At 43.2% G+C, this 26,042-nt stretch overlaps 1 protein-coding gene across 1 annotated transcript in view; it reads left to right on the top strand.

Moving 5' to 3' along the window:
• The first annotated feature begins 3,102 nt into the window (after window positions 1–3,102).
• LOC145409799 (nucleolar complex protein 2 homolog) overlaps window positions 3,103–26,042 on the top strand; it is a 37,749-nt gene continuing 14,809 nt past the window's right edge. Inside the window, exons 1-11 of the mRNA XM_080280105.1 lie at window positions 3,103–3,279; window positions 5,694–5,857; window positions 9,006–9,105; window positions 12,081–12,310; window positions 13,786–13,895; window positions 15,498–15,613; window positions 17,991–18,145; window positions 20,612–20,839; window positions 22,278–22,466; window positions 24,048–24,167; window positions 25,655–25,786. Coding sequence (XP_080136231.1) covers window positions 5,714–5,857; window positions 9,006–9,105; window positions 12,081–12,310; window positions 13,786–13,895; window positions 15,498–15,613; window positions 17,991–18,145; window positions 20,612–20,839; window positions 22,278–22,466; window positions 24,048–24,167; window positions 25,655–25,786 — 1,524 coding nt within the window. The 5' untranslated portion in view covers window positions 3,103–3,279; window positions 5,694–5,713. The remainder of the gene's footprint in view (window positions 3,280–5,693; window positions 5,858–9,005; window positions 9,106–12,080; window positions 12,311–13,785; window positions 13,896–15,497; window positions 15,614–17,990; window positions 18,146–20,611; window positions 20,840–22,277; window positions 22,467–24,047; window positions 24,168–25,654; window positions 25,787–26,042) is intronic.

Raw genomic sequence — 26,042 nt, 5'->3', positions numbered from 1 at the left:
CAAAGCGAAGTGTGCATCTAAGAATTTGACCTACATGGGATAGGGAGGGGAGGGGAGGGGAGGGTGCAATAATGAGGAACACAGACTCGCCTCATCCCCTCCCCCTTCCCCCTCCTCCATATTCTCTCTCCCTCCTCCATCCTCTCTCCAGACACTCCCCCTCTCTGTCTTCTCTCCATCTTTTCCTCCCCACCACTCTTCCCTTCCCTCTCCTACCCCTCCCTCCCTCTTCTCCTCTCTGTTGACATTCTTCCCTCCCATCCCCTTCCCTCCCTTTCTCACTACAGAGAGAGAGAGAGAGAGAGAGAGATAATATATATATATATATATATATATATATATATATATATATATATACGCACAAACATACATACATACGTACACACACATACAAACATATACACACACAAATATTCGTACTTTCATTTCGAGATTTGCATTAAAAAACAAACAAACACGTAGCCTACACACTCTCTCTCTCTCTCTCTCTCTCTCTCTCCTTCCATCCAAAGAAACGTGTGTGTGTGTGTGTGTGTGTGTGTGTGTGTGTGTGTGTGTGTGTGTGTAGTGAGGCGAGACTACAGTAGGGTTAAGAGAATAGCAAAAGGATATGATGATAAACTGGAATGTTTTTTTTTTTTATGCAAGGAAGAAGGAACCAAAGGCCACGAGCCCGCAATAATAGTTCCCTCCAAGAGAAAAACAAAATACATGAGAGAGCCAAATTCAAGATCCGATCATTTCGAGATGCCTGGACACACTGCGTTTGAAAGACTAGAGATCATAGGAAGCAGGAAATACAGACGAAGGGAGACAGTTCCAGAGTTGACCTATTGCACAAATGAAGGACTGGGAGTAACGGTTAACTCTTGCATTAGAGAGTTGGACAGAAAAGGGACGAGAGTTTGCTGCTAGACGGGTGTTACGCGCCCGTCGTAGCAGTGACCTGATGAATAGAGAAATTTTGTATATTACTGTTTTTTGTTTAAATTATTGATTATATATTTCTCACAGAGGAGACTACAGGGATATATGTAACTGTGAAAGTAATAACAAATATAGGTGATAATGGAGGTTTTGCTAATACTGTAACAAGGAGCTGTTATACAAAATTACAAGTTCATATCAAAGAAAAAGGATTTAAGTGAAGGAAGGCCTATAGAAGCTGCAGATCAAAGTGAAAAGGCGTCGAGAGTTTTGGGTTAGATGATTTATTCAAGAAGGGTAGTTTTATGTATTCCCCCCCCCTCAAACGAATTTGAAATATTTAACTAGAAAGACTGAAGTAGGAGGTTAAGTTCTGTAGGTTTTTTGTTATGGCCGCAGCCTCAACTGAACATTAATCTGGTGGAATGTAGACTGAAGTTGCTCTTGTGCAACCTATCATTCTTCTTCTGAATTAAAAGGGAAGTTGAGGGATATTTTATTGTTGAGTAGTTAGTGCCCCTCCCCGTAAAACAAATAACTCAAAGTCAAATGGCCACCCCTTACGGGATTATGGCGTCTGGCAATAGAAACAGATAGCAGAGTAATCTATTATGTCAGTGCCACAATGGGAAGGGATCCCTTTCAGGTACCAAGCTTATTAGTTAGAAGATAGAACTAGAAAGCAGACAAAGAATATAAAGCAGGTAAGGAAAATGATAACTGAGGGAGAATGAGGAGCAAATGAAACTGCATGTGTAAGACAGGCGGTGATGAGATGTAAGGAGGAATTGGTATAGTGAAAGAGCCAAAATAATATCCCCCCGCCCTTTTTTTAATAACAACAAAAGGAAAAACAAATGAATAAAAAAATAATTGTCTTGCCTTTCTCCATCCTCCTTTTGGGGGTCAGGGAGAGGACTATAGGAAGCTTGTATAATCAGGCAATTCTCCCGGTAATACCAGTGTTATTACATGTAGCCGTTCCTCTCCAGCACAAAAAATAAAAATATGCGTATGTCTAACATGGATTTGTGTTTACCTACCAAGTATTAGCCTAGAATTTGTATCATCGTCCTCAAAACTCACTGGTAAATACATCAATATATTCCCCAGAATTCCTGTAATAGGCATAGGTACTCACACTAGCTAAAATGTATAAAAAACACGAAAAAAACGTAAATAAGGGATAATGTCATACCTCCAATACGGCGATGTTTGAAGATCCTGAGAAAATAAGGATGACGAGTTTAATGAAGTGCAAAATCATTCATAACTTAACAATAATAATGTGTTGCTGTATTTATTCAGGATTTTTTTCAGCTCATCAGCTAATTCATTATGGAATATATTAATGATATATGTACAGATGGTTTTACACTTGGCGAAAGAACGGGAACTGCCGAGCGAGCGGTGACCAACGTCCGGGTTTAAGGACATAAATTATATGATTGATTGCATATTTATTGTTCTAAAGGCTCCCCTAAGCATTCATTCTTGTTCTGGGACCTTTAGTAGATGAAGGCTTCAGTATTCCCAGTACAGTCGCCTACATATAATAATTAAGGAAGAAAGGTACTTGCATGTGCTTGAATTATTCTCCTCCATGGGCTCTTGAAAGAAAGCATGATGTACAAACACTCATTCAAACATTCACACAAGCTCATTCAGGTTTAATTATGCTCGTCATATCGGCCGCTCATACCCACTATTATATTCACTAAAAAGTATTTGTTCACGTTCGTTCGCTCAGTGTAGATCCACTCCGGCAGGCGACTTACTGATAACTTTTAGCAACATTTCATGCCATCGCCCACTTACACCCACGTATACTATTTCTACATCCTGTGTGTGTGTGTGTGTGTGTGTGTGTGTGTGTGTGTGTGTGTGTGTGTGTGTGTGTGCTCAGAAGACGTGAAAAGTTATGCCGTTGAAAAATCGCATAGCATATTTACCAATGTTTACAGTCCAAGGTTGCAGGCTGATCTTCATTTTGGTCAACCTATATATTATTAATATATACATTATTTTTTACAACAACACTGGTTTTGTTTAGTGCTCATTGCGCTGTCAATTCTAATAATAATTGTTTTACCTAAGACGATTACTTTATTCATTTTTTTTTATTGGTCCTTAAAATGAGATTGTCTGTTTGAGCTTCTCCCCATGTGCGTTGGAGTGTGTGGATTTTGTGCTGTTGTGAAGGCCACAATTATTATTCCCATTCAGAAGTAAAGCCTTTCTTTTGTAGTGAAGACGTGAAATAGGGCCGTAGTATTGAGTGCCGCCCTTCAGCAGAGTCATGAGCCGTTAAAAAGGCCAACGAGAATCACATCAGCTACAGATTTCTTTGCGGTAAGTTACAACGCGGATCGAAGGAAGGTTATATTTTACCCTTTTCTTGTATCATCTTACATTAGGATCTTAGTATTGTCATCCTTCTGGAAAGACGATTAATTTTCTTCATTGACCAATTAATTACTAAGTCAAGGCCAGCAATTGTAGGGATTTCATTGCCTCATTTGGTTAAGTGTGCCTTCTACATTCAGGTCACCTTGTTCAGTTGGTGGTTTACTGTTGAAGTCATCATCTGGTACTATTGGTGCACTGGTTATGTCTACTCATTGGTTTATATATCAGATTGCAAATGTAGATTGTGTGACGTTTATTGCTATCTGCATTTCCTGTTACGTGAAATATTCATGGTTCATTGGTGGTGTGGCACTGCAGTATCAGATGAGTTCCATATTTGATGCCCTTCTTTGATTCATTTTATTTCAGTTTTATAAATAAGTCAATGGTAATCTGTAAGGAGACAGACCACCTTATTACCTTCATACCAAGTAGTCTGGCGGAAAGGCTTGCACCTGTATACCATATGCCAAATTCCTTTACATTAATACTACAGTTGTCTTCTGTTTTTTCTTTACTTTTGCCCTGCATAGATTTCTTCAAGTAATTTCTGATTGCATAGTCAAGTTTTGATGTTCTTTATTTCTTTTATTTATAGTAAAATGTGTTTAAAAGTTAGTGTTTGTTTACAATCCCTAACACTGCTGAAGACAAATGGACGCCATCTTAGAACACTATTTTTGAACTAAATAACCCATATCAGTGCGTGTTTATTCCGATCTAACCAAAATTTTCCTAACAACCCAGCCTTATGTATCCTAACGTAACCAAGTTCATGCCAACCTAACCAGACATCGTATCCTAACCTCACCTATCCTGTGTGTCATCATAATTTCCTTGTGTATTGGTTGAAAGCAGTGATAAGAAACAGGGAAGTGAGCATGGAAGTAAAAAAGTTACTACATGACAGTATTGTGATACCAACTCTAACGTACGGAAGTGAAGCTTGGACGTTGTTGGAAGGACACAAGTCAAGAGTGAGAGCAGTGGAAATGAGTTATTTAAGAGGAGCTTGTGGAGTCACGTGGAGAGACAGGCTGACGAATGAGGATATAAAGGAGCGTTGTGGTGTTGATGTGGATGTGATAGGAAGCATTGTGAGGAACACACTGAGGTGGTTTGGCCATGTGGAGAGGATGGAGGGTGAAAGACTGACGAAGAGAGTGTATGTGAGTGAGGTGGAGGGTGGAAGAGGGAGGGGGAGACCGAGGATGAGATGGAGGGATGGGGTGGAGAGGTATATGAGAGAGGGGGGTGTGAGTTGGGAGCAGGGTAGTGAAATGGCGGGGGACAGGGCGACTTGGAGGCGATTTGTTTGTGGCCACCCCAAACGGGATTGAGGCGTCTGGCAATAGATAGATAGATAGTATTGGTGGATCCTCGTCGTACTCAAAAACTCACTTCTGTACACCTTTACAAAGTTACACGGTCAATTCAAAGATAGTTTTTTTATTTTTTATTTAGGTGGTCCTGTCTCCTTAAGGATGACAAATTGAGATGACAGTTGAGGATTTGTTATAGTTAATATAGCCCACAATCTCCTTTCCTTTCCAAAAGTATATAGAAGGAATATGATAGCCTAGGTTTTTGTTGGACACATAAAGTCCTCATAATGGTGTGTAATCAGCTTTTGTTTATTCTCAGTACTTATTTATTTATTTATATATTTATTTATTATCCTAGTGTGCACAGCAAATTGCAGAAAATTCCCCAATAAAGTTGCATTGCTACCTGTGAAGCTGATTTTCTAGTTTATAATATCAGTTGTCTGGGAAATTTGTGATGGCTATATATAGAACTGAACCCTGACTTAAAATAACTCCATATAAAGCCTACAGCTCAGTCAAGTGGCGAGATGTTACAGACCGATTTTTATTTCATTTTTCACTGGTGCAGACTACGAATTTGTGGTAGGTGGTGGCGACCATCATCCACTCACTTGATGTAGTGCTGCCTACTCCTTCCTTAGCCTTTATCATTCTTTTTCTGTGCCTGTCCTCCTCTCTTCCTATTTCTCCCGTCTTTCCTGTCACTTCTTATTGCTTTTCTTTCCTTTACAGGTGGCTTTACATTGAGTGACAAGCCTAATGGTTTCCTGTTAGCCAAGAAACCATTTACAACGCTGGGTGGTAACCATATAACCAAACTATACGTGCTTCCCACGTGTCAACTAGTGGGTTGGTGGATGGTTAGTGCCCCTCCCCGTAAAACAAATAACTCAAAGTCAAATGGCCACCCCTTACGGGATTATGGCGTCTGGCAGTAGATAGATAGATAGATAGACTACGAATAAATTTATGTGTGCATGGAGGGAGGGAGAGAGAGAGAGACTGTACTGTTATTTTTTTTCTCCACAGGTTACATCAATACAGCCACCATGAAAGCCAAAGATAAAGTGAAGATGAAGAAGAAGAAGCGTCCAGGCAAGCCAAACCCCAAGGCCAAGATCTCCGATGAACAGATGGCTGATATGACCGTTGACGACATGTTCACCATGATAAACAATGACGATGGGGATTTGGTGAGTCATAGTGTGTTGACTTTAACTTGGCTGAGATTTTCGTCCTTTTCCAGCATATTTCATATTGCCCCAGTAGCTTTTAGAGACAGTGCTGTGCCTTTGCATCCTCTCCATAGCACTTGTTCTGTGACTGTTGTTGCTGTCCACATCTTCCATAGTAACTGTTGATCTGTAGTGTACTTCGCTATTTTAGGGCCTTGGTTCAGCTTCCAGTCCATGGAAAGCATCAGATGTACCATGGCCACTCACAGATAGGGGTTTGCTTCGAGGAAGTATAGTCATAATTGTTTATAAAGGCTCCAACATGCATTTGTCGGCCTTGGCCACCTAATGGTGATTTTCCACACTGCTCAGTCTTTGGCAGCCTCCTTATTGAGTCCCTCATCCCTGAGGTCACACTCATGACTTTGTCCCAGGTCCTTTTCAGACTGCCCCTTGCAACCCTACCCTCGATGTTCACACTTCTTGCCGTCTACATTCATTTGTCATCCATAGTCCTCTCCACACACCCAAACCATCATTTTTATATACAGTATACGTATGCCTGTGTGTACGGTATTGCCTGACAATGTTGTACAGATTTTGACAAACAGTTTATGCTAGAGGGTTAGATATAGCCTTATTAAGTCCTTTCCGTATTAGATGGCTTCCTCCGGCTGATTAACCCCTTCGCACCCAGGACGCATGTGTTTACGTCCTCAAAGAGCTTGGTAATGCTGTGCATGACATAGCCTTTATGTCCCATAACATCTGTATGTATTGGAACGTAGTTTATTGGCTGTATGCATTCTCTGAGCCTGGTATACCTCACTGGGAAAGAAAAATAAGCTCTGCCCACCAACCAGTGACAGCTGAGACAAGTGATGTCATCTGCAACATCACTGCTCATCATAGAGTTTCATTGGCTCCTACTTTGTACTTGGCTTTCAGTTTGTGGTTGGCACTTGAGGAGGTAGGATTATGTCGATAGGCGTATCCATGCGTTGCCATATTGGGAATGTATTGTGATTTTTTTTTGTGATTGTTTTCAGGAATACACAGCCATGTTAGGCAGTAGTGATGAATATTCTGATGCATCGTATGTGCCAGGGGAGGCCAGTGAGGATGATAGTACTGACAGTGAGCTATCACTAGGTGATAATGAATTATGGAGGGAAGATGACCCGATTGAGGAGAGTGGGTGGAGGTTTCCAGTGGACATTTTTACAGACCAGCGCCCAGATGCCATTCCTGCCTTCAGTGACATTGCTGCGCAGGATATGAGGCCCCCTACTTTTGCTAGCCCTGGGGCTGTGTTTAGTCATTTTCTTGATGATGAAGTGATGTCAAAATTGTGTTCATGGGTGAATGAGAGGGCTGATGTGTACTGGGCTGTGAGTCCTAATAAAAGTAAAGTACATGGCTTAAAATGGAGACCAGTTACAACTGATGAAATGCATGTTTTCATAGGACTGTTGATGGTGATGGGGGTGCTACAGTAGCCAGATATGCACATGTACTGGTCTCACGGTGTGTGTTATGGAGGCCCAAAAATATTTTGTTTTGATGTGATGAGCAGGAACAGATTTCTTATAATTTTGAAGTTCCTGAGGTTTTCCTCTGCCACGACTGTGAAGAAAAATGACCAACGCACCAGGATTGAACCCTTTTTGGAGCTACTGAGGGAGAGATGTCAGTCAACGATGAGACCAGGCAAGCATGTTGCAATTGATGAGGTACTGATTTTGTGGAAGGGACGTCTTGCATTTAGACAGTTCATTAAAACAACAAGAGCACGTTCTGGCATCACAGTGTTTGTGCTGTGTCCCTCTGGTGATGGGTGTGATGGCTATTCCTGGAATTTTGAAATCTACTGTGGCAAGGGAGAGTTCAAAGGAGAAGACCCCGCACCAAAAAACCTCACCATATCAGAAGCCATTATTGTGCACCTCATGAAGGATTTATTAGACCATGGTTGACATGTTGTGACAGATAACTGGTATACCAGTGTCCGACTTGGTGATTACTTGCTGACACGTAACACCATGATGACTGGGGTAGTGAGAAGTGGTAGAGGGCTTCCCAAGAGTATTATGACAGAGAAGTTAGAGAGACACCAATCAGTGTTTGCCAGACAAGGAAATACCCTCATTGTGAAGCACCTAGGCAAAAAGGAAGTTACAGTGCTTACCACAAAATATACAACTGGCATGGTTGAGAAATGTAAGACATACTTTGGAGAAAAAACTGTGTTCTACAATAAACCCCTGTATATTGAGAAGTACAATAGTAAAATGGGAAGCGTAGATATGCCTGACCAATTGCTGGAGCCATATGCCTTTCAAAAGAAGAGCCTTGCCTGGTTCAAGAAACTTGGGATTCACTTCATTTTTTGCATTCTCCTGAATTCATTCATTATGTACAGAAATGGCTCTGTGATCCTGCATGAAGGGGAATTTCTTCAGTACATAATGGATGTCAGTCAGCAGTGGTTGTGTGAACATAGTCCTGGTGCCGAGGCTCTCATCAGACAGGAGGAGGCCATGAAAATGAAAAGGCCTATGAAAGCAGTCAAAGTAAAAGACCTGTGTCATGCCTGGGTCCGCCATGAGAAGTCGGGGAAGCAAAAGAGATGCTGAGTGTGTTCCAAGAAGGCAAAGAAGAGAAAGGACACTGTCTACTACTGCCCTGGGTGCCCAGGGGATCCAGATCTGTGCTCCATGGACCACTTCAGGGTGTGGCACACAGAAATGGCAGAGGAGTTACAGCCAGGGCCTAGTGGTGTGTCACGAAAGCCAAGAAAAAACTAGAACACCCCAACACTTATTTCCAGCCCCACCACCGTACCCTCCCAGTAAGTACGATGTGTGTATGTAGTGAATGTATATGTTATATATATTACATTTATAAGGAAAGGGAACATAATGATGCTTTACTGAAGACAAAATAAGTATTTTCTGTGAAGTATTTTTTATGCACGTTTATGGTCGGGAGGGTGGGATGGGCTGGCTACGTGACACCCTGTGGCATGGGCGTGAAGGGGTTAAGATAGTCAGATAGCAACAAGAGTGTACTGAAAAAGGACATCACCGGGATTCAAAGGGTTAATGTACTGTGTAGTTATAACTCAAATTGGGAATAGAAACTTAATCCTAATGTTGTGTTTCAGAGTGATGATGAAGCCACCCTGTCCAGGAAGCACATAAAAAAGAAAAAGAAGAAGCAGAAACAACAGACACAGAAGATGAATGACCAAAACAAAGATCCAGGTAATTGTATCATATTGTTTGTATTGTTTATAAAGGCTTCATGGTGATTGCATGCATCGGCCTTCAGCACCTGATGGCTGTTCTTTATGCCGCTAGATCTTTGGCAGCCTCCATATTCAGTCCCTCATAAATGAAGTCATACTCTGTGACCTCATCCCAGGTCTTTTTTGGTGCATCTCATAGTATATCATTTACATATGAGTGTTGAATTAGCAAAAAAAGAAAAAAGTATGGAAGTACAGTAGCCTATATACCTATGCAGTCTGGTGGCATCATATTCATTTCATTCTTGTTCTCTCCAGACAGTTTTATGTTGCAATATTGAGACTTTTCACAGCCATGGGAGGTGTTGTATCTTGATTATTTGGTGTTGGTTGCTGAGAATGAAAGGGAGGCGGAGGAAAAATTTAGGAAGTGGAAAGATGGTATGGGGCACAAGGGTTTGAGTGTAAATGGTGGTTAAAACAAGTGATGATATTAAGGGTTGGTGGCAGTACTGTCAAAGGAGAGGGAGACTAGCTATGTGCTATTTGCCACAAGACTGTGGGAAGTACAGTAATTCCATCTTGTGCGGTGTTTATGGTAAGTGGGTGCACAAGAGATGTAGTGGTATTAGAGGTAGACTGTGAGATAATGCTGATTTCGTGTGTGTGGTGTGTCGGGGAGAGCAGGTGGAGATTGTCAGGCGTGAAAGGATTGAACTTGCTGGTGAGTCTCTGGAGTGTGTGGAAGAGTTTTGTTATTTGGGAGACATGTTATGTGCTGGAGGTGAGTGTGGAGCAGCTCTGTGGTTAGAGTGGGGAGTGGTTGGAAGTTCAGGGAGCTGTTGCTTCTCCTGCCATTGAGAGGGCTCTCCCTCTATGCTAAGGGATCTTTGTATGTGGCATGTGTTAGGAGTGTAATTCTATATGGTAGTGAGACCTGGGCAGTACAGGAAGAGGATATTCGCAGGCTCAAGCTTCAGAAATGCCAGTCATTAGGTGGATGTGGAGTGTGTCCTTGACTGTGAGGCCTGGGGGGCTAGGTTTAGAATGGAAGAATTGAGAGGTAGGATGGGACTGGGGTGTATTGGTATTGTGATGAGGAGGGGTAGACTGAGATGGTCTTGGCACGTTGAGAGGATGGGGGATGACAGTTGGGTGCAGAAAATCAGAAATGTTAATATTGGGGGTAGGGTTGCGAGAGGCAAACCAAAAAAGATGTCGGACTAGGTCACAGAGTGTGACCTCAGGGATAAGGGACTGAATAGGGTGGCTGCCAGAGATCAAGTAGCATGGATAGCCACCATTAGGTGACCAACGCTGACGCATGCAAGAATGTCGGAGCCTTTATAAATGAAATGAAACGAGAGTTAGCTATATCCTTGATTAATCCCCTCTTTGCCAGAGATCCTTTCTAACTTGTGGAAAAATTGTGGTATTAGCAAGAATGATATACAGTACGTATTAGTGTACGGTACATCACTGAATGGGAAGGGTAAGGCTGTTTCTTCACCTTTGTGTGTGTGTGTGTGTGTGTGTGTGTGTGTGTGTGTGTGAGTGACAGGATTGGATATTGTGTCTGGTAACCTTTCATACCCTGAATATCTCTTCCAGTCCGTTCAGTTGACCAGTTCAAAAGATGCTGTGCTTCTAATGAATCCCTAATCTGAGGTTGGCCAGGGTACAGCTGATATTCTCCTTGTACTGAATGCTAAACCTAACCTGGTATTCTTGGTGGTTAAGGAAACTACCTAACGCCTCTACCTTAGTGATTTATTTTACCTACTACAACTTTTTGTCTTGTTATGTGTCACTTATATGATTCTGTCACCATACTCTGCATACATAACACATAAAGCAATATTACCTGGCCATATCCAAGAATAAATCACTAAGGAAGAGGTGTTAGAGGAAACTATTTAACATCTGAGAATACAAATGACCCCAAGTGTTCAGACTGGCTAATTTCTTACCAACATTTCCTGAAGACAACAGAAAAAGAAATCTCTATCTATCTGTTGCCAGTCGCCTTAATCCCCTTAGGGGTGGCCGCAAACAAATCGCCTCCACTTCACCCTGTCCCCCGCCATTTCACTGCCCTGCTCCCAGCCCACACCCCCCTCTCTCATATACCTCTCCACTCCATCCCTCCATCTCATCCTTGGCCACCCCCTCCCTCTCCCTCCCTCCACCTCACTCTCATACAATTTCCTTGTCAGTCTCTCACTCTCCATCCTCTCCACATGGCCAAACCACTTCAGTGTGTTTCTCCTAACACTTCCTATCACATCCACGTCCACACCACAATGCTCCTTCACTCTTCAATCTCAGACGGTAATAATATTTGCTGTGAATCCCATCTTAGACATTGGCTCTGTTTATTGTGACGGAATTCAGGGCTGAGTGATGAGTGTGTGGCCAGAGATCAAGTTTATAACCCAACAACCCATCCAGTTTTAAAAGTCTTCCCAAAACAGGTTGAATATTATATGGAGGAAGCAAGTGGTAGGTGGTGATGGCCATCATCCACTCACTTGATGTAGTGCTGCCACCTTCTTGCTTCACCTTTGTCACTTTTTCTGTGCCTGTTCTCCTCTCTTCCTATTTCTCCCATCTTTCCTGTCACTTTTTATTACTCTTCTTTCCTTTTCAGGTGGCTTTACATTGAGTGACAAGCCTAATGATTTCCTGTAAGCCAGGAAGCCATGTACAACGTTGGGTGGTAACCATATAACCAACCCATACGTGTTGCCTACATGTCAACAAGTGGGTTGGTTGAGGGTTAGTGCCCCTCCCCGTAAAACAACTAACTCAAAGACAAACGGCCACCCCTTACGGGATTATGGCGTCTGGCAATAGATAGATACCAGTAGATAGATAGATAGATAGATAGATAGGAGCAAGAGTAAGTGAAGTAACACCGTGGGAGTGAAGAGATAACCCAAGAAAATTTTTACTTTACATTACGTATACATTAATTTTGTCCCATAACAGATGAAGAAGACCTTGGCCTAGATGACGACGATGACCTTGCTGATGTGGGCAAGCTGAGCCGCAAAGAGTACCTGGAACAGCTGAAGAAAAATGACCCTCAATTTTACACCACCATGATGCAGGCGTCTGATGTGATGGACTTAAGGAGTAGCTCTGATGAGGATGAGGATGGGCAGGAGGAGGATCCAGAGAGGGGAGGGGCTATATTTACACCTCCTGATGAGTTTGAGGTGAGTTTTATGTTTATGTTAATGAGTTTGGAGGTAGGACAGCACATGGTCAGCCAAGATATGGTAAATGTTGGGTATGGTTAATGATAAGGGGAGTGAAGGGGAGAAGGAGCATCTGGAGAGGGGAGGGGCTGTGTTTAAATCCACCCAGTGAGTTTGAGGATGGTTTTATATTAATCTCTAATTGGTTGTTTATTATGTTATTCCCTAGCTATTACCATGCCTCTGCCATCATACATTGTGGCATGTAGATATTCTACTTTCATTAACTTGAGAGGGACACCTTACTCTGGTGACACTTACATAACTGGGCAGGCTCCTTTACCCAGTTACACAAACATCCCTCATCTTCCCCCCTCTGTCAACCGAAAGGAGGATGGTGTACTGCAGAAAAAGGGCAGCCTCTGTCAGCAATTCACCAGGTTTACATTCAAGTATGCCTGGGGCCACAACAGCAATAGTAGTGGGACCATCTCTGTTTTTAGAGCTTTACACACTCAGTATCCATATGGTAAATGCCAGGCCTTTTGATATTTATGGATCTAGGCTTTCCACCCACGCCTCTTGTCAATGTATCACGGCTTGTTGTCATCATCAGCAGCAGCAGCTTCTGGACATGTTGACCCCCTCCTGAAACCCCTCCCTTCCCCTTCAGCAGGTGATGGCCATTACAGAACAGGTTTCAGGTTACTTTGTTCTCACATACACCTCTTGCTCTCCATTCCTCTTCCTCTGTCTTGGAGTGAGTTACACCCCTGATGTCTCAGTTAAGATGTAGTGCTGTGAAGTAGAAGTGCTTTGTTGGTTTTTTCAGCTTTGTATATATTTGATGGTTCATTCTCAAAGGCCCAGCAGTCATCCTGTGTGACACACTGCTTCACATGTCACCACTTTGATGCTGATACCCACTGTCCATATTAAATTCATGCTGGTGCTGTTTCAGTTGGGATTTATGTAATATTAAATACATGCTAGTACTGTCTCATTCAGGATTTGTGTAATGGTATTAGTGGGGGTGGTTATAAGACATGTTGGTAGGTTATTATAACAAAATTACATTATTCGGACAGTACCATGTACCAGCCTGGAATTATAGTTGTGTGTTTCAGGACAGCAGCCAATTTCTCTGACCACTCAGCCACCACCTACCTAGGTTGACAGTGAGAAATCAGATGCAGAAGAAAATAAATGATAATAATAATTGTGTGTGTGGTTGGCAGTGTGCAGTTTGATTGTAGGTTGACAGTGGGATGTCAGATGCAGAGGAAAATGAATAATAATAATAAGTGTGTGTGTTTGTGTGTGTATTTACCCAGTTGTGATATACAGGAAATGAACTACGCTCATGGGGTCCCATCTCCCTGTTTCAGCTGGTCAAACTTAGCCTTAAACTAATTTAAGATTTTGGACAAGACGATCTCTTTGTGTGTGTGTGTGTGTGTGTGTGTGTTTAGTAATGTGTAGTTTGGTTGCAGGTAGACAGTGAGGAGTCAGATGCAGAGGATGAGACACTAGAGAAGCGAGGGCACAATATCATCACAGCCGCCATGGTTGCACAGTGGGAGCAGCAGCTGAGCCAGGCACAGTACGTACACATTTACTGGCACCGTACACCACACACACCTCACTAGGCCACACTGAGAAAAGACCCAGTGTTCATTGTACAGTATCAAAGAGTTTTCTGGGTATGCGTTGGGGTGGGAAAGGAGGTATGGATGATGATGATGATGATATGAGAAGACAGTAACATTTGAAAACAGTGCATTGCGACTGTGTATGTGAGACACTGCAGGTAAACAGTGCTTTTTGTTATGATTAGACACAGTAGTCGTGAAAATAATGTAGAAGAAATGCACATGCTTGTTAAAATGAAGCCTCAGTAACAGCCAGTATGAGATGAGTCAAGCTGTTTAATGTCAACAGGATTTTTACTCTATGACTTGATAAACTCTACAAAAAAAATGTAATTGAGTTCCCTGTTGCTTAAGATGGGTTTGGTACTGGTTACTCCTTTCATCATCATCATCATCCGGACCTCCTCTCCCACCCTAGCACAGGGTGAGGAGTAGCAACATCCAGATAGCCCAAGTTTGCTCACTCTAATGGGCCATGCTTCCATTCACTCACCATTCAAGCCCCTGGAATCCTGGCTGTGTCTGATATGCCAAAAACATTCACCGTATACTGTAGCTTCACATAAACGTATCCGATAGAGTCAATCTGGATGTTGTCACATTAAAAAGGTTGCCAAATCCCTGATCATGCATATATATTTTTTTTAATAGTAATATTCAATAGAGTCCGATATAAAGAAAATTGCGCTAGGTTAAAGTATTTGATGACAGTGTGTGTGTTATGTAGTGGACAGTGAAACGGCGGGGGACAGAGTGACAGGGAGGTGATTTGTTTGTGGCCACCCCTTATGGGATTGAGGCGTCTGGCTATAGATACATAGATGTATTGATAGATACTGTAATTCTCATGGTATTATAGTGGACAGTGAAATGGCAGGGGACAGAGTGACAGGGAGGTGATTTGTTTGTGGCCACCCCATATGGGATTGAGGTGTCTGGCTATAGAGAGGTAGATAGATAGATAGATGCTGTAATTCTCATGCTGTATACTATACCTTTTTAACTCCATCAGTAGTGCCAGAGAGGAACTCCTTCACATGGTGGCACTGATATAATAGGGTAGCTCCACTGCCGGGTTGTACAAATGCCCCTCAACTCCCTCGCTCTCTGTAGAAAGGAGGGGAGTGGACTGCCGGAAAAGGGTAACCTCATCCTGCAGTCCACTGGGTTCACGTTTAGATGAGCCTGGTGCCACAACAACATCCTTCTCTAATTTATGGAGCTACTTTACCCCATCCTTGTGTGGGAGAAAAAGTTGGGATGATGATGATGGTGGTGATGGTGATGAAGATGATGATGGTGCTGATGATGATGATGATGGTGATGGTGAGGATGATGATGATGATAATGACTGTTGATGACGATGATGATGGTGATGGTTGTGGTGGTGGTGATGGTGATCATGATGACGATGATGATGGTGACGATGATGACAATGATGATGATGGTGATGACGATGATGATGAAGATGGTGACAGTGATGATGATGATGATGATAATGATGATGATGATGATGGGTTACTCTAATTACTACATATCATCCTTTCTTCCAGTCCTCACAGTGCCTTCCTGGATGCCAACCAAGCACTCCTGGCAGCCATTGAAAGCCTCGGGAGTCAAGATAAGGACGGAGTATCCAAGAGCAAGTACAGAGTGGAAGGACCGCAGAGTAAGTCACTGGTTTGTGGGTGTTAAGTCCTTCTCCATCCTCTCGACTCCATCCTTCCATCTCATCCTGAACCTCCCTATCAGCCACACACACTCCTAGTTAGTCTCTCACTCTCCATCCTCTCTACTCCATCCCTCCATCTCATCCTTGGTCTCCCTCACCCACACACACTCCTAGTTAGTCTCTCACTCTCCACCCTTTTCTTTTTATCTCATATCGATACAGGACATTGCGAAAAAATTGTCTGAAGTTAAATGTCAGCACCATCTTGCCTAGCCCTGGGCTCCTACGCTCCTCATGGGGCGAAGTAAGATTGGATGATGGATGGATGGATGATAAAAAAAGTGCACACAATTCTCTTTATAGCTGTCTTGCCGTATTATGTGTGTGTGTGTGTGTGTGTGTCCTCTCCCAGCCATCCATCCATCCATCATCGAATCCTATGTTGCCCCGTGAGGAGCGTAGGAGCCCAGGCTAGGCAGGTGGTCCTGACATTTAAGATAAGAGTGACCAGCCTCACTCATCCCTGAGTGGCATTACATGAGCAATCAACTCCAACCATTCCTTGGATATAAACCTTCACCGGCTCAATCTGACTGGAGCGCAATAATTACCCACTAAACCACCAGGCGCCATAATTTGGTTATATGGTTACCACCCAGCATAGTCAATGGTTTCCTGGTGTACAGGAAACCATTTGGCTTGTCACTCAGTGTAGAGTCACCCACAGGCAGAAGGAAGAGGAAAGAATGAAGGAAAGAAAGAGAAGAGGGAGTGTAAAGTCACCCACAGGCAGAAGGAAGAGGAAAGAATGAAGGAAAGAAAGAGAGAAGAGGGAGTGTAGAGTCACCCACAGGCAGAAGGAAGAGGAAAGAATGAAGGAAAGAGAGAAGAGGGAGTGTAAAGTCACCCACAGGCAGAAGAACAAGGAAAGAAAGACAGACGGGGATGGAAGGAAAGAAGGATGGAAGAGAGGAAAGGGCAGACACCCGTGAGCAGCACTACATCAAGTGAGTGGATGGTGAGAGCCCCCACCTACCACATCCTCTCCCATGTATCCATATTGAATTAGAGTGAAATTGCCGACTAGAGCTCCATTCTTACCAGTAAATCTGATATGTATAATAATTGTAGAGTGGAATCTCCTAAATAACAGTCTTATGAGTCTGGGCACATGCCGTGATTTGAGAATTCCCTGGTTTAGAAATAACTAATCTTATGGGAAAAACTACTTGTGGGTCTGTCATCTTGGAAAAGTTGTCCCCCTTATCCTCAAACCTACATCAAAGTGGTCACCAGCGAACACTAACAACCTTCATGCTTGTCCTGGGAAGGAAGTACTGTGGTTGGCATATACTAAGTGCTATGATTGAATATGATTGGTGTAGTAATTGCCATGCTTGACTAGGATTGGTTTATGCCCAGCTAGATGCGCTGACTTGAGGTAATGATTCTGGTATTACACGAGGCATCAGAGAAGCATCACTTTTGATGGCTGCATCCAGAATTTTTGTGTAATTTCCTCGATTTACTGATGTTGCAAACTTACATGATGTTGCTGTGTATTATGAATCTGCAACTGTATTTAGAATTGTGCAATTTAGGAAATTCCACTATATAGTTATTATATGATGGTCCTGTAATCAAGTGCTGGATGTCTAGTAATTTAGTGGCTTTAGATGCTTCAGTTGGATGTGTCCCATAAAGGTTTAAATCCAAGCAGTGATTGGGTTAAGTACTCACACACTGCTACTCAGGGATCTTGAATTTAACTCTGTGTTATCTTGTTTTTGTTTTTTCTTGAAAGGAAAAATGTGTGGGCTCCTGGTCTTTGGTTCCTTCTTTCTTGCTTAAAAAAAAAAATCATCATCATCTCATCCAGTGTTGCCCTATGAGGAGTCAGAAGCCCAGGGCTAGGCAAGTTGGTCCTGACATTTAAGATGAGAGTGACCAACCTCACTCATCCCTGAGTGGCATTACACAAGCAGTAAACGCCAACCACCCCATGGATATAAACCTTCACCGGCTCAATCCGTTTGGAGTACCTTAATTACCCACTAAACCACCAGGCGCCATAATTTAGTTATATGGTTACCACCCAGCATTGTAAATGGTTTCCTGGTGTACAGGAAACTATTTGGTTTGTCACTCAGTATAGAGTCACCCATAGACAGAAGGAAGAGGAAAGAATGGAGGAAAGAAAGACAGCAGAGAAAGGAAGGAAAGATGGAAATAAAAGAGGAAAGGACAGGAATCTGAGAGTGCACTACATTGAGTGAGTGGATGGTGAGCTAACACTGGGCCTCAGAGCTCTTGGTGGGACAGTACAGAACTGAATGATGGATGGATGAAATTACAACCTGTTTTTCCATTCCAGTTTTCAATGCCATCGTGCGTATGTGCCTGAAGAGGGTGCCCGACGCCCTTTTGTCCATCCTCAACGTGAAGAGTTCCCTGGATAACCCCACACAAACCAAGAGGTGGTCAAAACACAAGGGATCCATCAACTCCTACCTCAGACACCTTGTGATGGTAATGATACTGGTGTTATTAACCGTTTAACTGCGGTTGTCATCCCAGAATGACATTGCAAAAACTGGACCAAACTGCAGGTGTCGTTCTCGAATGTTTGTGAATATTTTGAATACCGCGCATTTTTTCTGTGCGCCAATTGTTTCAAGGGAGAGTAGCTATTAAGTTCTTTCACTCCAGCCGACCCCCACCTCCCTCCTCCCACCCCCCGGGCCCCCACCTCCCACCCCCCGGGCCCCCCACCCCACCCCTGACCAAACACACATCAGTATCTGTCCAGCTGTGTGAGTGACAACACTGCTGATGTGGCAGTGAAGTGCGGGCAATTACAGTGCCTTTTACCTGCCTCAGTGAACACAGAGTGGGTGTTCATCGTATGTGCAGTGTTCATATATGTTTATAGTATTATTACCAGAATGAGGTTGGCATTTGGTAATGGTGTGTGAGCGAAGGTAATGGTATGTGAGCGAAAAATAGTGATTTTAGATCGCTCACTTCTAACGGCACTGCCCGTCCAGTGATAGTCAACGAAATCATGAAACCTACATCATTGCAAAGCTGAAGTTTAGTACTTTCTAATGGTACCTTATTTTTCGCTCTAGATTTATTCTGTGCAGAGTTATAAAGGTTTAAAGTTTGTTTACGATTTGGCTGGAACCCCCGTGGGAGAGGACAGTCGGGGCAAAACAATGCCCGCGGTTAAAGGGTTAAGCCTTGCAGCTGTGATGGAGTGTTGTGATGTGGATGTGGATGAAGCGTTAGGAGAAACTCACTGAGGTGGTTTGGCCATGTGGAGAGGATGGAGAGTGAGAGACTGACTAGGAGAGTGTATGTGAGTGAGGTGGAGGGGAAGAGAGGGAGGGGGAGGCCAAGGATGAGATGGAGGGATGGCGAGGTATATGAGAGAGGATGTGTGTGTTGGGAGCGGAGCAGTGAAATGGCCGGGGACAGGGCAACGTGGAGGAGATTTGTTTGTGGCCACCCCGTATGGGATTAAGGCGTCTGGCAATAGATAGAAAGATAGATAGATTGAGAGACTGACAGGGAGAGTGTGTGTGAGTGAGGTGGAAGGGGAGAGGGGAAGGGGGGAGATAGGATGAGGTGGGAATGGAGTGAGAGTAGCGTGATAGCAGTGGACGTGGTGATGAAGCACTTTGTATATGGCTACCCATTTCAGGATGAAGGCTAGAGAGAGTAAATGGGTGATCAAGAATGTATGTGTTTATTTCTCTGTGTGTGTCTGTCTATGTGTATTAGTCTGTCCAAGTACCTATCTGTTTATCTATCATCCTCATGAAAGAGTTTCCATGACAAGAGAGAGAGAGAGAGTAAATGGCTGATCGATAATGTATCTATCTATCACTTTGTGTGTATCTTTCTATCTATATCTGTCTATCTACCTCTCTGTTGATCTATCCTCCACATAAAAGAGTTTCCATCACAACCCATCACAAACTAAGAAATATGCCAGAACACAAGGGATCCATCCACCTCCCTCCAACACCTGTTATGGTAGTGTTACTGTAGTTATTACCCCTAAGAATTAGTAAATGAATGTGTGAAGAAATAGGGAATGAACATTTTGGAAGGTAAGAGTTTTGTAAAGGCTTCATCGTTTCTCATATGCAGCCCTTGAATGTATTGGTGTTGTGATGAGGAGGGGTAGACTGCGATATTTTGGGCATATTGAGAGGATGGAAGATGACAGTTGGGTGTGAAATGTGAATGTCAGGGTTAGGGTTCGTAAAGGCTTCATCATTTCTCATATGCAGCCGTGGAATGTATTGATGTTGTGATGAGTAGGGGTAGACTGCGATGTTTCAGGCATATTGAGAGGATGGAAGATGACAGTTGGGTGAGAAGTGTGAATGTCGAGGATAGGGTTGTGAGAGGCAGACTAAGACTGGGAATGTCATAGAGTGTGACCTCAGGGATAAGGGACTGGCTAGATAAGCTATTTCATGTTGTAGGAAGGAGAAAGGATAGATTTGGTGGTGGTATATCTGCCCACATCTCTTGTAGGAAAAACAAATATTTATGACAGAATTGTACATTTGTGAATCTAGGTCCTGATGTGCTTTTGTGTAGCAAGTCAGTACAAGCCATACTGAGCAGAACAGCCATCCCCTCTTGCCATACCATGCACTGGTTTGGGCATGTGGAGGGGATGGGGGATGACAGTTGGGTGTGGAATGTGCGAAGTATGAAAGTTGTGGGTATGGTTGCAAGAGGCAGACCGAAAAAAGGTCTGGGACAAGGGTTAAGGGACTGAATAGGGAGGCTGCCTGAGATCAAGCAGCATGGAGAGCCACAATTAGGCGACAAGGCTTACGCATGCAAGCACGTTGGAGCCTTTTTAAACAAAACAAACAAAATGAAACAAAATTACTCAGACCCTTGGAATCCTGGCTTCTCCTCTCAGACCATAGCACAGTCAGTACGTGTCTAATTTGTTTTCCGTGACAGTTGACAGAATGTGTAGCCGAGCCCAGTGCTGCAGAAGCCATATTGAGCCGAGGCATTCGTCCGCTTCTGCCTTACTACGCCGCCCTAACGTCGACCTGCAAGCTACTCGTCCGGCGCTTGGTGACTCTGTGGGCCACCAGTGAGAAGAGGGTCAGGGTTGTGGCATTTATATGTATCTTCAGGTTGGCAAGAACACTGAAAGGAGAGTTTCTGGAGTGGGTGCTGAAGGTGAGGGGAATATATGGATGTTTTTGATATCTCTTGTTCTGTCTATCTTTTTGTCTGTCTGTCTCTTTATCCGTCTATCTATCAGTCTTGAAGGGAGAGTTCCTGGAGGGGGCGCTGAAGGTGGGAGGGGAAAATATGCGAGTTTTTGTTACCTCTTGGTTGGTTCATCTATCTGTCTGTTTATCTGTCTATCTATTCTGTCTATTTATCTGTCTATCTATTCTATCTCTGTTTATCTATCAGTCTGTCTGTTTATCTGTCTGTCTGTCTATCTGTCTATTAGTCATCAATCTAACAAGGACTTGGAGGGGGCAGTTCTTTGAGTGAATGCTGAAGGTGTGTTGAAAATAGTCAGAGTTTATTATCTCTATCTATCTCAGTCTATCTATCTATCTGTCTATCTATCTTATGCTGGCGAGTACTTTAAGGGGAGAATTCTGTGCGTGTCTCCTGAAAGACTGCTGCAAATATAGCAAGTCTTTGGCATTAGTTTGTGTGAAGCTGCAGAATGTGGTGAATGTTTTTGTCGTATCTGATAGAGCCAGGATTCCGGGGGCTTGAACGATGAGTGAGTGAAAGCGTGGCCTATTGGATTGGGCAAGTTTGGGCTGTCTAGACATTTCTGCTCCTCACCCTGCCCTTGGGTGGGAAAGGAGGTCCTGATGATGATGATGATGATTTTTATTTCTTAGAGTAACCCCGTCCACCTTCAGCTAGAGAGATACTTAGTTTTGTTATTCCTTACCATTCCGTATGAGAGAGGGGGGTGTGCATTGGGAGCAGGGCAGTGAAATGGCGGGGGACAGAGTGACGTGGAGGTGATTTGTTTGTGGTCACCCCGGATAAGGGATTAAGGTGTCTGGCAATAGATAGATAAACTTAGCAATGTTATTGTTCACAGATGCACAATTTTAATAAATATAGCGATGTTATTGTTCACAGATGCACAGTGTTTATAAATATAGCGATGTTATTGTTCACAGATGCACAGTGTTTATAAATATAGCGATGTTATTGTTCACAGATGCACAGTGTTTATAAATATAGCGATGTTAGTGTTCACAGATGCTCAGTGTTTATAAATATAGCAACGTTATTGTTCACAGATGCAGTGTTTATAAATATAGCGATGTTATTGTTCACAGATGCACAATGTTTATAAATATAGCGATGTTATTGTTCACAGATGCACAGTGTTTATAAATATAGCGATGTTAGTGTTCACAGATGCACAGTGTTTATAAATATAGCGATTTACCATATGTGTTCCCTACGTGTCAACAAGTGGGTTGGTGGAGGGTTAGTGCCCCTCCCCGTAAAACAAATAGTGTCAAATGGCCATCCCTTACGGAATTATGGCGTCTGACAATAGATAGATAGATAGATAGATTTAATGTTCACAGATGCACAGTGTTTATATATTCACAAACTTTTTCAGAGACTGTACCTGGCGTATGTCCAAAACTCCCGCTTCACGTCGCCGTCCACGTGGGGCATGATTGACTTCATGAGGCTGTCACTGGTGGAGCTGTACGCCCTGGATCAAACCCTCGCCTATAAGCATGCCTTTGTTTACATTCGGCAGATGGCATTCCACTTACGCAATGCCATCACTGTCAAGAAGAAGGTGAGAATGTCTATCTGTCTGTCTGTCTATTTGTGTATCTGTCTGTCTATTTGTGTATCTGTCTGTCTATCTATTTGTGTATCTGTCTGTCTATTTGTGTATCTGTCTGTCTATTTGTGTATCTGTCTGTCTGTCTATTTGTGTATCTGTCTATCTGTCTATTTGTGTGTCTGTCTGTCTCTGTTGGTGTGTCTGTGTAGTTGATGTATGGGTGTGATGTGTGTTAAGGGGTGACTGTAACACTCAAGAATCCATCACAACTCCTATCATTCGCATTTTAGCATTTACTGAGGCTCCAACATGCTTGCACGCATCACCTAATGGCGGCTTTCCATGCTGCTTGATCTCTAGCATCCTCCCTATTCAATCTCTTGTCCGTAAGGTAAAAAAATTTAGTTACCTTCAGATGACTTTACACGAAGCTCAAGCCAAATAGTTTCCCCTGACCCAGGAAACCATTTACTGTGCTGGGTGGTAACCATATAATCAGAAATGGTGGTCTAGTGGGTTAAGGTGCTTCAGTCGGATATGGTTCATGAGGGTTCAGATGTAAGGGGTGGTTGGGGTTTATTACTTAATGGTGAGGATAAGGGTTAATAATTCTAACAGCTTTGTTCTGAATATTGTTTAGTTGTTTTAATGCAACCTCTCCACATCCATTCCACAAGGGTGAGCAGTATTCAAGCTGAAAGCGCACATGACTCTTACAAATTATAGCTAGCTGCTCGGAGGGTAAGAGGTGTGAATGTTGATGGTAGGGTTGCAGGAGGCGAACCGGTAAAGACCTGGGATGAGGTTATAGAGTGTGACTTCAGGGTTAAGGGACTGAATAAAGAGTCTGCTAGAGATAGGGCAGTGTGGAAAAACGCCATTAGGTGACCAAGGCTGATGCATGCAAACACATTGAAGCCTTTATAAACAAATGAATGCCACCAGATTGAAGGGGATGAAGACATTTGAGTAAGAACGGTACTGATGGTAATAAATATACTGAATGAATTACACTATAAAAAGTTGATTGACTCTCAGATACTTTTATGTGAAGCTACAGAATGTGGTGAATGTTTCTGGCGTATCAGATAGAGCCAGGATTCCAGGGGCTTGAATGGTGAGTGAATGGAAGTGTGGGCCATTGGATTGGGCAAACTTGGGCTGTCTGGACATTGCCACTCCTCACCTTGCCCTATGGTAGGAAAGGAAGTCTGGATGATGATCTGTCTATCTTACTATTGCCAGACGCCTTAGTCCTGTAAGGGGTGGCCACAAACAAATTGTCTCCATGTCGCCCTGTCCCCCGCCATTTCATTGCCCTGCTTCCAGCTCACACTTCCATCCCTCATATAACTCTCCTTTCCATCCCTCCATTTCATCCATGGCCCCCCCCCCCCCAATTCACTGACTCTCCATCCTCTCCACATGGCCAAACCACCTCAGTGTGTTTCTCCTAATGCTTCCTGTCACATCCACACCACAATGCTCCTTCACTTCCTCATTTGTCAGATGATGATGATGTTAAAAAGTTGTCATGTAGGAAATATATAACGCCACTCATTGCTTATACGATATTTTTGTGTGGGTCAGGAGCGTATGCAGATGGTGTACAACTGGCAATACATCCACTGTTTACATCTGTGGGCTGACCTGTTGTCCAAGACCCACCCCAGCACAGAACTCCAGCCCATCATATACCCACTCACACAGGTACGTAGGCTGTCACACTTATTGCATGTATACTGTCACACTTATTGCATGTATACTATCACACTTATTGCATGTATACTGTCACACTTATTGCATGTATACTGTCACACTTATTGCATGTATACTGTCACACTTATTGCATGTATACTGTCACACTTATTGCATGTATACTGTCACACTTATTGCATGTATACTGTCACACTTATTGCATGTATACTGTCACACTTATTGCATGTATACTGTCACACTTACTGGGGTACATAGCCTTGCCCCCTTCCCAGCCACTCACACAGGTAAGTGGCAGTAATATCACTTGTATCCTCAGGTTCATGTGAAATGTAAACCCAGTGGACTGCAGGCTTGTAGTAATCTTCTGTTCACCATTCTTCTTTGGTGTATACTGGATCTATGTATTAATCTCTCTCTCTCTCTCTCTCTCTCTCTCCCTCCCTCTCTCTCTCTCTCTCTCTCTCTCTCTCTCTCTCTCTCTCTCCCTTTCTCCCTCCCTCCCTCCCTCTATCTCTCTCTCTCCCTCTCTCTCTCTCTCTCTATTCCTTCCCAGCTTTCTCATTTATATTTACTACATCATTTTGTTACCTCCCCTCCCCTCATTTCCTCTGTCAGAACTCATTACTTTTATTTATCATTTCCTCCCTCCCATTTTCTTTACGTTCATCTCCTGTACATATTTTTACCTCTCATTTCATTTCTTCCTTCATATGTCTGATGCTCTGGTTACTTGTCATTTTCTTGTCTTCTTCCCTTTACGATCTTCGGTGTGTCATTTACCTTCTTCTCTCATGTTAATTTATCCACTCCCTGTGCTGCCCCTGTTTCTTTACATGTCTGTTCTTTCGCACAGTGGCCTGGTTCTCATCTCTTCTTCATGACTAGCACCATATTCTAGTGTTGTTCTCTTGTTACACCTCGCTCTTCGTATTGTATATCATGTTGTATTGTTTATAAAGGCTTCAACATGCTGCTCGATCTCTGGCAGCCTCCGTATTCAGTCCCTTATCCCTGAGGTCACACTATAACCTCATCCAAGGTCTTTTTCAGTCTGTCTCTACAACCTTACCCTCATCATCCACACCCATCACCTTCACTGTTCGAGATGACAATTTTGTACCCAGATAAAATGAATAGAATACAGTCCTCCATACCATATTTCCAGTAACCATTAATTTGAAACACACATTGAGGTGGTTTGGCCATGTGGAGAGGATGGAGAGTGAGAGACTGATGAGGAGAGTGTATGTGAGTGAGGTGGAGGGGGGGAGAGGGAGGGGGAGGCCAAGGATGAGTTGGGGGGATGGAGTGGACAGGTATATGAGAGAGGGGGGAGTGAGCTGGGAGCAGGGCAGTGAAATGGCAGGGGACAGGGCGACACAGAGGCAATTTGTTTGCGGCCACCCATTACGGGATCAAGGCCTCTGGCAGTAGATAGATAGATGGATTAATTTGAGTCTTTTTTTGAAACATTGCAGGTTGCGATAGGTACGATGAAGCTGCAACCCACCCCTGCCTACTACCCTCTGGTGTTCCACGTGTGCAACATTCTCAGTGAACTCTCCAGACACACACAAACATTCATCCCTGTACTGCCCTTCCTTCTGGAGGTGAGTTGGGGAATTAAGGATGTGTTGAGTGATGGTGTGTGCTGGTGGGAAGAAGGGAATCATAATTATCATCATCATCATCATCATCAGTAACATCATCTCCATCATCATCATCATCATCATCATCATCATCATCACCACACACATTCATCCCTGTACTGCCCTTCCTTCTGGAGGTGAGTTGGGGAGTTAGGGATGTGTTGAGTGATGATGTGTGCTGGTACCTTCATTATCATTATCATCAGCTGTATTGTCA

This window comes from Coenobita brevimanus, chromosome 83 (genome assembly GCF_032717465.1).
Source record: "Coenobita brevimanus isolate Jiangsu-jjx chromosome 83, ASM3271746v2, whole genome shotgun sequence".
NCBI lineage: Eukaryota > Metazoa > Arthropoda > Malacostraca > Decapoda > Coenobitidae > Coenobita > Coenobita brevimanus.
Note: the sequence above shows the minus strand (reverse complement) of the source record. Positions and strands in the feature narration are given on the sequence as shown.